Below are 13,303 nucleotides of genomic sequence, written 5' to 3'. Positions count from 1 at the left end.
TTTTTCACTTGTTTAACTTCAGCAATAATCTGCCAAGGGTCCTCTTTAAAATGAGACCAAACTTAAGTCTTTGCTCCCAAGCCTAACATTTTTATGACCGTTTTTTGACATGGACATTTTTGTCCACTTTGTAGCTATGTGTAACTTTTTTTTGTTTGTTAATGCTAACTGGATGAATTTTGGCACAGGTGTGTATTTTTATTGTAATTTTACTATTACACTTCCATTTCCTTTGAAAAATCTTTTTTGCACTAGGTCCAAAAAATACTTCCCTCTCAGCGCCTTTTGGACAAAAATGTCCCCATTGAAACCCATTAAAACTGCAATTTTTAATCCCAGTGCCATTTAACTATAAAATTATGCAATATTTGTTAAGAGGCTTTCATTCTGTTGGCAAGGCTTCAAAATTTACATTTTTACAATTTTTTATCAGATGGTGCCATTTTTTCCAGGTTTGGCCTATAAAACAAATATCGCTTTATTCCTGTTTTCTGCTTCGGCATATTATAGAGCCAATTCGATAAATTATGCAACGATATTTGTGTGGGTGTGTTGGTATGGATGTCAGAGTGTGGTTAGTATGTGTGTTATAAAAAAATATGTGTGTGTGTGCATGTGTGTGTTTGTAATATTGAGAGAGAAAAACTGAACTGCAAATAACAAATGCAATCACTGTGTACACCAGAGGAGGTTTGCTGGCACCCAATGGGGAAAATCTGTTACTGCGCCCAAACAAATTCTTACCGAAAGCTCATTTTTTGAGATATCAACCTCAAATTTGGAACACAACTTATTTAGATTTATGGCTTTGATTTTCTTGTCGTTTTAGAGTTCAACTTGATTTATAAAATATATGTTTTATGTAAAATATTTTTCATAAATAATTTTCATAAACTTATACCTATATAACTTTTTTTTGGAATTACTTATTATTATTTTTTTACTTCAGCAATAATCTGCCAAGGGTCTTCTTTAAAATGATACCAAACTTAAGTCTGTGCTCCCAAGCTTCACATTTTTATGACAGTTTTTTGACATGGACATTTTTGTCCTCTGTGTAACTATGTGTAACTTTTTTTAATTGATGCACAAGGGTTAAGTAATCAACTTCAATGTTTAAGTCATTTACATTAAACTGACTTAAAAAATAGATGATTCTTGTATAACTCATAAGTTGACATTTGTTTTGATGAGTTAAAGCAATGTAAAAACACACGTTGTCAACTTATTGATCATATAATATTTTACAGTGTGCACTCTGAAAAAGAAAGTTTCTTTTTGCATCAATGGAACCTTTTACATCCATGGAACCTTTGGAACATTTATTTTTAACAGTGTTAAGCATGTGCATTTTCAGATTTTAATGTACCGGCAAAAGTACAAGATATCAAAATGCAACATAACAGTGGACAGGAAAATAATGACACCTTTTTGAGGTGAGAGATATGGGATGTTTAATCAACCACTTTCAATTCTTTCTTTTTCTTTTTTCCAAAATAAACATTGTAAACTGTAACTCATATCATACTACAATGAAGATTTGTTATTCAAATGCTAGGCTATTTGTTTTCTTTATTTTCAGTGTATAACTGTAAAATCCTTTCCAGTGATATAACTGTCTCTGCATTATTTTTCTCTGGGCTTAAAGTTTAGGGCTACGCTGTTGATGCAGAATCTCTGGCCAGTCGGATCTGGACCATCATCAAAGACATGTCCAAGGTGGCCATCACACTATAAAACAAAATGACATGTTACAATGGTATCTGGGAACCTAAAATAAAGAGTGGAATTTTTACTTGTTACATTGTGTGTTATCATTGCCAATAAAATAACCCAACTGGCTGACAATTTTGTCCTGCACACACATGTTTGCAGATAACCTCTGTTCCTGTGCTACCAAGCGAGTTGTCAGGGCGACGGACAATGTTGGCATGACTCTCGTCTTTTTCCCATGTCCCGTGAGCCTCAGAGAAGGACGGCCACCCAGTTCCTGCATCATATTTTGCTTCTGAGCTATTGGAGCCAGAGGCAGAATTGTATTTATCTTTGCAACTTATGCAAAACATATATTTATATATATATATATTGATATATATATTGATATATATATTGATATATATATTGATATATTTATTATATATCCTATATAATTAAAATATTTATTTATGTTCATTTTATATTTGATCATTTAATTTTTTTGTTATAATTGTAAATACTGTCAATAAAGTATCAGAGTGTCTTAAAGTAGAATTACACAATTTTAATTGTATTTTTTTATTCTTACCTAAAAAGAGGGGAGTCACAGCAAACACAGTGGTACATACCCACCTCATTGTGTTTCAGGTAGATGCCACTGAATGGCTAGAAAATAAAAGTGATTTACTTTCATAAAGAAATATGGAAAGAAAGTATTCATGCAATTTTGTGCATATGCATACACATGCATCTTGCATAATGTTCTGTAAACATTATTATTGCTTTAACTTACCACTTCTGTGCCTTTTTCTCTCGTAACAACATACTGTTCTGGGGTCAGCTTCCTCTGCCAATCTGTGGACTGGTCATAACGTGTCAATGACTGCAAACCTGTGCAAACAGTCATAAAATCAGTACATTTTTGTCCCCATCACATATGTAGGCTACACTGGATTACAAATGAAACCCACAATTTGTAAAGATTTGTATAAAAAATAAAAGCAGTTTATTAAGAAGTAATCCATGTGTTTATTTCTTTTTACATTTCCCTATAATGAGAGTGTTTTAAATGTCATCTTGGGAATATTGTTTTAATTCGTAACAATTTTTCAGGTTTACAGGTTTCACATTCCATCATGTTGGTCTTCTGTAGTATCCCTTTAACAAAAGTCTGGTCTTAAATGACATCATTCTCTAGGAAGTGACATTTCTGGTGAGAAAACAACACCATTATTTACAACACTGATTGTGATAGTATTGGATTTGTGGTATTAGCTGGTTTGTCTCAAATACCAATTTAAAACAAAAGAAATCCGATATATGATCATATCTAAGAAATATATAAAATATATACATTTATTATAGGCTATCTAAAAATTTCTTTAATATAGCTAATATTATTTACTTATAAAATTAAGATCATTATCAGTTAACAGCTGCTATTTTGTATTTTAATTGCATTTCTATTAACAACACAGGTTGATTTTATTATTTTATTTTTGAAAGATCATGCATCACACAATCTGTTTGTTTTGCAGGCCTTTCTCAAAGCCAACACTGCATTTGAGTAATCAGGTCACGCATGCATGTTCTGAACTACATGACTAGAATAACTGCACTTTGCACCGACTCACAAGATAACTAAATGCAATTGCAAACACATTTAAGTACACAAAATATAATACAATTACAATTGAAAGAATATCTTGAGGTATAATGTAGTTCGAAATAAAACCCTACCCGTTGACGTAGAAATAATCCGAATCCCTACAAATATCCTTTTTTGAGGTAAAATTGATTTGGCAGTCGCTCCGCTGGAAACGATAGAGGAGACACGAACTAGAAAACGTGACATTTTTCTCGACATATTATTTCATGCAGTGAGTTTCTCCACTAGTTAACATGGGCTACTCAATAGACTGAAAAGAAGCTGAATTGAGCTCAGTTGTCTTCTCTTCATTCCCCCCCTCACAGCTCGACCACCGGAAAACGGTCACAACTCACACACTTTATGGGTCACGGTCGACTGGCTGAAACTGATCAAACTTTGCACCCTTTGTCACTACTAACCGCATCATGCATGTCGAAGTTTTTACAAATTAGATTTTGGAGTTCCTTGTTTTCTGTCTTATCGGAATGTTTTCGCTCTTATCATCATAGGATATTGAGACTTTGACCTTCATAAGGGAGAGAAACGTAAACTTCCTCAACTATATTATAATCAGAGATAATTCAATGGAACGGAGATTTGACCAGAGTACACATTAGTTTTGATAATACTTTATTGGGATTTAATTCACTTCAACAGATTATAATAATTAAAATATGGCTTAAAAATATGCCTTAACCACTTTGCCACCCGCCTCATTGTTTCTCAAGACACCATAGCTTATATATGGCTATTAAATGGTCTGATATGCTAGAGCTCCTGGTGAGTTGCTTTTCATGAGGTTTCCAGGTTGGTGCATGAGATCTATAATATAGCTTTCAGGCTGAGAGTATCCATGACGTTTCTTTGGACCAGTGATGAGGATTTCGTTCCAGGCACGGTTGTATTCTCCTCTAATGAGACTGCAGCTCAGCCCAATTCGGTCTGCAAGAACCTAAAAAGTATTGCAATTAATCTCTTACACAGAAATGGGCTGCAATTAAGTTCATAACCACCACAGACATTTATGGGGACACATCCCAACAAATATTCACAAAATATTTTACAATCCTGAAGATGTGTTTTGGTTAAAACAAAGTCACTGTCAGGTCAGTTTTATACACAGTCAAGCAAAGAGAGGGTCCTGTCAATAGCCCAAAGAATCTCTGGAGCATAAATTACCTTGAAAAGCAACGCTCTATGAAAGTAGATGCCCTTTTTTATCTTTCCAATGAGAATGATGTTTGAACAGGCTTCAAACTTCAGCTCACTAATGTGAAGTTCCCACAGGAAGTCATGCAGCTTCTCTGGCTCAACCTGTCCGCCCATTGCCTCACACACTAACCTGTGAGAAATGATCACTTGTCACATTTCAGCCATGTGGATGTTGAATATGGGATGACATTGACAATGAAAAAAAAAAACTCACATGGCCAAAGCCGTATACATTTTGACCTCATCCTGAAGTGGCGAGATGGATTCGGCAGCCTCCTTGAGAAGGTTATGAAATGCAGCGTCATACGGCAAGCTCCATGCTTCATCTACCACCGTCTGCTGTGACTTACTCTCATCCTCATCCTTCTTTTTCTCATCCTCTTTGTGACCCTTTCCCTTCATTTTACTTTAGAAAGACAGATGAGAGTGAGAAACATGGTTTACAGGAAACCCATCTATAAGTATACACAACACACACACCTTGGTGTTTTGCTGCTCCTTGTGCTGCTCATAACAGATGAGGACATAGTTTCTGTTGGACTGTCTGGCTTACGATCATCTGGTCCCTTGGTAATAAATCTGATAGAAGAGAAAGAAAGAATGAGCATTTTTAAACCTTGACATCCACTAAGCAAAAACAGCAAACTACTTCGCAACATTTCCTAGAGCTGTGGATCAAATGACCTATGTGCTCACTTGGCAACCAACTAATTTGAATGGTAGAACCGAATCCACAAACACAAAAACAAAAATTTAAAGCAGTCAAGTCAAGTTCTGTTCACAATTTAGAATCATTAAATGTAATTAACTTAAATTGAGCATAAATTGTGATGTGCCTCAGTGGCAAAATGTCCATTTCTCCAGTGGGAGCTCTAGGCCAGATTCCAGAGCCAATGCGTGCAAAAGAATTTTCCCCGGGGAGAAATTCATCTATCTACATCTATTTGTTGTGCAACAGAGGTATTTAATATTCAAGTGTGCTGCTGTAGAACTAATGGCGTGGAAGAGGACAGGCTCTGAAAGTCTTTATTCTCCACAAAGAGCTTGTTTTGTCACTAAAGTGAGATTGCAGAAGTGAAAAGAGATCTAAATACTAATGAAAATAGACTAAGTGTGCCCCCAAAATGACTATGAATACACTGAATCAGTAAAGAAAACTGCTATTTGTGGAGCTGTTTCATACAATGTTTGACGTTGGAGGAAGTTTCATGTGACAGTAATTTAAAACAGTAGGTTTGGATTTCATAAGCATAACCCTTGGCCTTAACATACTGATCCGGGGGCTTCCCATTAACCGCAATAATGGCTCGATGTTGGTTGACCACTTGTTTTGATAGATCCTCTAAGGTAGGAACCTGATGACCCATTCTTATCTGCAGAAGGAGGAAGAGAAAGCAAGAGAAAAGAGAAAGAGTTATTGATTTGTGCAACCTCTACGATTGAGGGTTTCTTTTTCTCTTGAAAAACAGTCACATTTGGACCTGTCCAGGGTCGTAGAAGCCATCAGTGGTTATATCGCAGGCTGACAGGTGTCCTGTCAGACTATACTTCATCGATAGACTGCTGTCCAGAAGCTTCTGTAGTGCCAGCTCACTAAATTTGTTGTTACGGTGTGGTGACAGGTTGATTTCCTGGAGTATCTCTAGAGCTCTGTAAGATTGATGACAACAAAACCAAATGACAGAACATTCAATGAAGTTACCCTTCAACAGCCAAAAATATCTTAAAAAAATGAATTTCTCAAAACCTGTCAGAAACATGTCCAACAGGTCATATTTCACCCCCGAATCAAAAGAAATCAAGAATGTTTTGGCACCATCAATATTTTATTAGTAGTAGTATTATATTTATGATATTATTTTTATGAAAATAATAATGTAATGTAATGATAAAAAGTGTGAGAAAAAATTATATTATTTAAATTATTATTTAAACTATTTTTGTATGATGGCGGTATTTGTTGTTCTTCCATTTATTTATTCAAATGTACTTAATGTAAAATTACTGTGATTACAATATAATGAAAATGGCTACTACTGAGAATAATGTGAATTATGTCAAATGTCCAGATACATTACAGGAATAAGACGTTTAAATAATTAAATTTTTTTACTGTCATGAAAAATAATCACAAATGCAAAATCTGTTCCTAAAGTAGGCTTCACTTTCTTCCAGAATTCTGATATTTGGGATTTACTGCCATCTACTGCTTTTGCTTTAACAGTTCATTCTAATGTTGTGTGTGTGTGTGTGTGTGTGTTCTTTTTAAATCGAAGTCTGATAACACCTATTTGAGTATAATATATATAGAAATGTTGAACTTGAAACATTTAGTGTATTAAAGCATAACAAATGCTTACCCAGCATTGCACAAGTCTAGGGCTGTTAATTCATCGTTTGCACACACACTAATTGCCCAGCAAGCATTTCTCCGAATTTCAGCATGGATCGATTTAAGCAGTTGAGCTAAAGGTGACAGGCCTCCAACATTTTTCAGCTGCATGTAAAGTAAAACAGAAAAACAATCACCAGAAAACGCACATAATGCAATGTAGAACAGTGTCCATTTACGTCGTTCACACCCCTGACCCAGAAAAAAAAGTTAGTTTTTTTTATAAACGGTGGCGATTGTGTAGACCTTTGAAATTGAGGCTTTTGTGCAGTGCACTGCTACCTCTAGCCTGGCCTCAGCATCACAGGCCAGTGAAGCCACAGCCTGCATTGCACTGATGAGTGTGTCGTTGTCAGTCGAGTGTAGCAGCTCCACCAATGCTGGCATAGCTTCATGGGCCAGAATGCTTCTGCGCAGCTCCTCCTGCGATGCCATGTTTGTCAAGACTGATGCCGCATACACAGCTGCTCCCATGCAGCTGTCTCGCAGCTGTTGCACCAAGAGCTTGTCACCCCCTGCATCATATATAGCACTGAAAAGGGAAAAAGAAAGGTACATTACTGTAGAGTTGTGCAATCTACTTATTGACTATAGAATCTTGTTGCACTTCAAGACTGACTCACTAAGCATTGAGATTGTTGCTGTTGGTCAGGCTGGACAGGGCCTCTGCGGCGGCCATTCTCAACTCACTTGCTTCACTGTTCAGCAGCTGCACGATGGGCCCGATCGCATCTGAAACGCACAGACACATCAGCTCTTCAATGACACAAAAGGACAAGATGATAAATTGAACAAAACTAAAGCCAGATTGAATTAAAAAGGGAAATAAGTCTGGGGTCTACTCTTGATGTAAATCAGATTACCCAGGCATCTGAAGGTCTCCTTGCTGGAAAGGTTTTTGCTCACTGCTGCCACAGCCTGGCAAACAGCAGTACGTACACTCTCATTCTCCTGCATGAGAAGGTCAGTGAGGGCTTTTTCTACATTTCGGTCATGCAGAATTTTTCTGTTCTCAACTTTATGGAGAGAAAAAAAAAGACATTTTTACACAATTAAATAAAAATAAAAAAAGCTGCTCTGTCTTTTGCTTTATACTAGTTTCTACTACTATACTCTGTCAGACAAAATGAGCAAAACTTAAGCTACACCTATATGTTCCCTTAGGGTACTAATATGTACCCTTTAAATCGTCTTAAGGTACTACTTTGTACCTGTAAATGGGCCAGTGACAAATAAGGTTTTCAACTGATAAAAAATTTAAATAGGTTAAAACTGCACATCAAAGTAGTTATTATCTTTATGGGGATGTTTTTTACTTATTATTAACATCTCCATTTTAAACAATGTATTTAAAGCGGTTTAACTGAGAAATATGTGACGACACCAGTCAAAATGTCATACGGGATAATGTTAATGCATTTTCTAAATATTATGATAATACAACTTTTCAAATAAAAAATACTTAATAAATATGTAAAGTGATGCAGTAAACAATATTTAAAGCTCAGAAAAAAAATCTGCACAACTATTTTTTTCTCATTATATTGTGATTTCTTTAAACGTGACCCTACTTGTTCAAGTTCTTTACACACATTTTAACACTGCAATGTGATTTAAAATGCAAAATGTCTGAAAAAGTTTTATAGGACTTGATATCATGTTATTATTGTTTCCTCAACTCCATTAAGTGAAATTATGCATTTCAATGGGAAAAAACAGCGTTATCCCGCCTGACTTAAATTGTTACCCGGTATGACACCATATGAGTTAACACATGAATTGTCATTTTTACAACACTTACACATAATAATGTTCATAAATAATTAATGTTATGCAATGTTTTTCCAAGGAAATTAATTAGGCTCCACTTTAAAGAAATAGAGATGTGGTTTTCAGTGTGTAAACTGTTACACACAAACTCAGTGTGGTTTCTTCCCAGATTTGGCAAGTAAATACATTTAAACCATTTTTTTTTCATGTTTATGAATATCAAAGCAGCACAACTTTTCAACATTAGGTTTAATTTATTACTGAAAAGTACCTTGAACCATTTTACTGATCATAGTCACACTACATCAACATTCATAAATAATGTAAAGGGTTAAAGTAGGCGACCTTCACTGATTTCACTGAACAAATTTACAAAAGCATCTAATTGAACAATATATTTATAAAGAAAAATCGTATTAATGGGTTGAACACTGAATCACTAAATTTCATTAAATGAACGCTAAATGTTATTTTAGACAATGTCTATAGTAAATGTAATGTAACTGTAATTGAATATTCTTATGAATTTTATAATTTGCTAATATTCAACTAAACAATGTTAATGATATGTTAATATCACAATTTGAATGGAAATTATGCAAATTAAAGCTGAAAACTGTATAAGAATATATTGTCAAACACGTCATCCAAGATAACGGATGACATTATGGGCTAACAACTGTTATCCTATATGACAAAATTGTTATCCAGTATGACAAAATTGTTATCCGGTATGACAAAATTGTTATCCGGTATGACAAAACTCAGATTAAATCTTAATCAGGCAGTGTTTTTGGCTACCTATAGAAATCTGCAACCTTTACCTTCAACTTCCAAATATGTAAATTCATCCTAAATAAACATATTGACATAAAATCCACATTATATATGTTATTTTAGCGTTATCCCATATGACACAGGATTTTACTACGTAGTGTGCTAGTGAGGAAAAAGGGTAAGTTAAACACATTTTATGAAAGACATAAAAGACTTTCCCCATTGTTTGGGGGTCCTTTAGGGTTTTCCTGATTGTGTAACATGCTGTCTCACATCGTGTCAAAATAAAATTTACAATAAAATTGCTCCAATTTGCTTGTTATCCCGTATGACATTGGCTGACAGCCAGTTTTGGGACAGAATGCTCCAAAGCATAACAATCAACTGGATGTCATATTCTTTGTAATATTTCAATATATTGTTGTCAAGACTCATACAATAATGCCTGTGGCAGAGATGTTAGGGTTTATTCGATTTTTTACAGTTTGTTTGGCTTTTTTGTATGTCACTCTAAGGTCCGGACAGTTATCCGGTATGACATTATGAGACTATAATGTCTAATAATTCTTACACTTTGTAATACCCCTAATTAATAGATTCAATAAATGTGCTTTTTATTAAACATTTTCTTATTTTGACTTCATAAAGCAGTTTGGACATCAAAATTCCACGTCACGTCATTGGGCCAAATACAAATATGCACCCTTGAAGAAGTATGTCCTCTTAAGGTACTTATATACAATCTTAAAGTACAAATATGTACCCTTAAAAAAAAAATATATATATATACATAAGTACAAATAGCCTATACACCCTTGAAGTACTAATATATCCTCTTATAGTACTAATATGCAACCTTAAAGTACAAATATGTCCCCTTAAAGTACTGTTGCGTCCTTTCTTACTTTTTGGGTAAACTACCCATTTAAGAGGACATATTACTACTTAAAGGGTACATATTTGTATTTACAGTTACATATACAGGTAGTACTTTAACGGTACCCTTACAATATGTAAAAATATGTCCTCTTAAGGTACTAAAATGAAAACTTAAAAGTAATATGTACCCTTCTGGATAGTTTGTCCAAAAATGAAAATTCTGTCTTCACCCTCATGTCATTACAAACCTGTATGACTTACGTTTGTCTGCAGATTTATTATTATTTTTTTTAATGTAAAAAAATAGAAGAATGTTGGTAACCAAACCATTTTGGTGACCATTGGCTTCAATTGTATGCAAAAAAAGAAAAAAAAGAGACCTTTCTCAAAAGATCTTCTCTTCGAAGATACAGTACATGGGTGCGATTAAATTATAATAGAATTTTCATTTATGGGCAATAAAGCCCTAGTGACAAGCTGTTTAACAATTACTGCACATGTTGTCTGACAGAATATAGAGCACGAACTGTCATTTTGTCAAAAAAAGTATAGAGATATGATGATTTTTTCTTACTGCTCTGTGCCATCCTGGCTATGGCTTTGACTGCATTAGCCTGCGCTTCAGGCAGTGTGGCCGTGCCAACAAACTGCAGTATCTGTTCCAGACCGCCCATCGTCTGAATAAGCTGCATGGACTCGCTGTCTTCCAGACAGTTACAGATAACCCTGAGAGCCCCCTCATGCAGATCACTAAACTCCTGTAGGGAGGAGACACACTGCCATTACTGCTCAATCATGTGTTGCTTGATTTTGATTGAAGCGCTTGAATTGTCCTCAACTTGCGTACAAGAAGTTTGATTGCTCGTAATGAAGGTGACTAAGGAGCCGTTTTGAAATGGCTAAATGCTCATGAATAATTCAGATGAGAATAATTAGCCTACTTTGGTTGCAAGGAGCTCCAGGACTCTGTCAAAGCCCTGTGCATTTCTAAAGGCCACACGGGTTTCACTGTCAGTGGTGATGTTCTCTATGGTGCGCAGTGCAAGTTGCTGAATAACTGGGAACTCTGAGCGGAGCAGATCCAGAAATGGGGGGATTCCATTTAGACGCTGCACAGCTGCACGATTCTGAATGTCCTGAGTGGGCACAAAGCAAAAAAGAGCCAAAACAATTGATTTTAACAGTGTCCTTCTGGAGTTCAAAGGGTTATGCTCTTAAATCTGATCAAATATCTATGACATCATTGAAAATACAAATCGTTTCAAATTCAATTTTCATCTAACAACTGTGTTTTGTTAGTGCTGTATAATACCACCCTGACAAATGCCTTTTAGTCTGATTCATAACAGACCGTCTGTCTGACTCTGACATCTGTTGTCTTACTTGTACAAGATTAAATATGCACTCCACAGAATTTTTCTTCACATCAGGATCCGGGCTAGACAAGAGCTGGATAAGAGGTTCAAGTCCGTTGTGGTCAAATATCTGGACCTTGTAGGAGAAGTCCACTGACAATGACGTCAAACACAATGTGGCAAACTCATGGACCACAACATTCTCTGAGGAAAAGAAGGAGGCAGGTCAGGTATGTACAAAAGAAATTAAAAGAGCGAATAATACATATATATAATGCACATTGAATCCAAAAAAAAAAAAAAAAGCATGTACCTTCAGGTGACAGTTTGCTGATGACTGCAGGTATCACATCCAGTGTCTTCAAACACTTTTTAACTTCATCTGTTTAAATATCCCAACAAAAAATGTAAACTATGTTGCTGCTGAACATTCTTTGATTTGATTTGTGCCTATTTTTGTACCCTACGTACTGTTAGAAGCCATGACGCCCAGAGCCATGACAGCATTCCTGCGCACAGTCTTGTCCTCGTGAGATATGAGACGAGAAAGAGGTTCAATCGCTCCCAAGCACATCAAAGAAGTCTTATTCTCATCACCTAAAAATATATAAGCACAACAGCAAAAACGCATACAGGAATCAATAAAGGAGAGCCACACAAGGGAACATAGTGAGCACTTACCTCTGCAAAATTGTCAATGACCTTAGACTGTAAGACTAGATGACGCTGTTACCTTTTTCTGCGAATTTGTGGATGGCTTCACAAGCTTTTGCCAGCACCTCTTCTTCAGGAGAGCTGAGCATGAGAACCGCGGTCGCTGCTGTTTTGCTCTCGATGGGTAGAGGGTCGAACTGAAACAATACAACTTGTCTGTTAGGTTAGAAATATTTCCCTGGAAAATCACACGAGTGGTGAAAAATGTTCTCACCACATCTTTCGGGAATGGCTCGGCCTCTTTTTTGACCTTTTTCCCCATCTAGATATCAAAAACTCCAAACTACATAAGGAACAGTAATTCAACTTACACAGAAAACCCTCCAAAAAGATCAATAATAACATAAACATATTAATAGACTATTTCTACGAAACACAATTATAAACAAAGTCTACAATCCATAAAGAATACCTGCTGCGCTGTGCGTTTGGTTTTCTGTTTAGCCTCTGTTGCTAGGTGACAGGTGTAATTTAACATTTCACCTGTAGGTGGGGCAAGAATCACTCTGAAACATACTTGGACAATTATTTATTTATTTATTTGTTTGTTTAAAATATGTCGGTCATGAACCGTTAGGTGGCTCCGAAGTAATAATTTATTAAATTATGATAATACAAAATAATGGCATTAATAATTAGAAAAAAATAGGTCATCATCAAAATAACAAGCTTTTCTGGTGAATATCAACAGCAATAGTGCAATTAAATCATGAAATATGCAGTAATATATTCTTTAGAAATCTTGTATAATGTATTATTCATTGTTCTAGAATAATTTAATCTAATCTGAAAGCCCTATTTATTAAATGCAATTACTCATACACTATGTAATCATATTTATTTAATACAATATTTTAT

At 35.3% G+C, this 13,303-nt stretch overlaps 2 protein-coding genes across 2 annotated transcripts; both read right to left on the bottom strand.

Moving 5' to 3' along the window:
- Positions 1–1,479: 1,479 nt before the first annotated feature.
- On the bottom strand, positions 1,480–3,747 carry msrb2 (methionine sulfoxide reductase B2). The gene is made up of 5 exons (XM_056254071.1): positions 3,436–3,747; positions 2,489–2,586; positions 2,285–2,361; positions 1,866–2,013; positions 1,480–1,731 (listed from the first exon to the last, which is right to left on the bottom strand). The coding sequence occupies exons 1-5, from the start codon at positions 3,560–3,562 to the stop codon at positions 1,627–1,629; spliced, it is 555 nt and encodes a 184-aa protein (XP_056110046.1). The 5' UTR covers positions 3,563–3,747; the 3' UTR covers positions 1,480–1,626.
- Positions 3,748–4,092: 345 nt separating this feature from the next.
- On the bottom strand, positions 4,093–12,726 carry armc3 (armadillo repeat containing 3). Its single transcript, XM_056254070.1, has 17 exons — positions 12,660–12,726; positions 12,465–12,582; positions 12,203–12,328; positions 12,045–12,113; positions 11,760–11,935; positions 11,318–11,512; positions 10,951–11,134; positions 7,814–7,966; positions 7,574–7,682; positions 7,233–7,482; positions 6,919–7,055; positions 6,040–6,208; positions 5,831–5,931; positions 5,039–5,137; positions 4,773–4,964; positions 4,526–4,688; positions 4,093–4,298 (listed from the first exon to the last, which is right to left on the bottom strand). The coding sequence occupies exons 1-17, from the start codon at positions 12,705–12,707 to the stop codon at positions 4,098–4,100; spliced, it is 2,490 nt and encodes an 829-aa protein (XP_056110045.1). The 5' UTR covers positions 12,708–12,726; the 3' UTR covers positions 4,093–4,097.
- Between the last annotated feature and the right edge of the window lie 577 nt (positions 12,727–13,303).

The sequence above is a fragment of the Rhinichthys klamathensis genome, unplaced genomic scaffold (assembly GCF_029890125.1).
Source record: "Rhinichthys klamathensis goyatoka isolate OS25496 unplaced genomic scaffold, OSU_Roscu_1.1 h1tg000110l_1, whole genome shotgun sequence".
Lineage (NCBI taxonomy): Eukaryota > Metazoa > Chordata > Actinopteri > Cypriniformes > Leuciscidae > Rhinichthys > Rhinichthys klamathensis.
The sequence above is the reverse complement of the archived record's forward strand: the minus strand, read 5'-3'. Positions and strand labels throughout refer to the sequence as shown.

Coding starts and splice junctions, on each gene's coding strand:
- msrb2 (XM_056254071.1), bottom strand. CDS start 3,562: ATGTCGAGAAAAATGTCACGTTTTCTAGTTCGTGTCTCCTCTATCGTT. Junction 2,362..2,488: donor GAGAAAAAGGCACAGAAGTG/GTAAGTTAAAGC, acceptor TTTATTTTCTAG/CCATTCAGTGGCATCTACCT. Junction 2,014..2,284: donor TGTGACTCCCCTCTTTTTAG/GTAAGAATAAAA, acceptor TGGCTCCAATAG/CTCAGAAGCAAAATATGATG.
- armc3 (XM_056254070.1), bottom strand. CDS start 12,707: ATGGGGAAAAAGGTCAAAAAAGAGGCCGAGCCATTCCCGAAAGATGTG. Junction 7,967..10,950: donor AGCCAGGATGGCACAGAGCA/GTAAGAAAAAAT, acceptor CTCTCCATAAAG/TTGAGAACAGAAAAATTCTG. Junction 7,056..7,232: donor ATGCTGAGGCCAGGCTAGAG/GTAGCAGTGCAC, acceptor CTTTACATGCAG/CTGAAAAATGTTGGAGGCCT.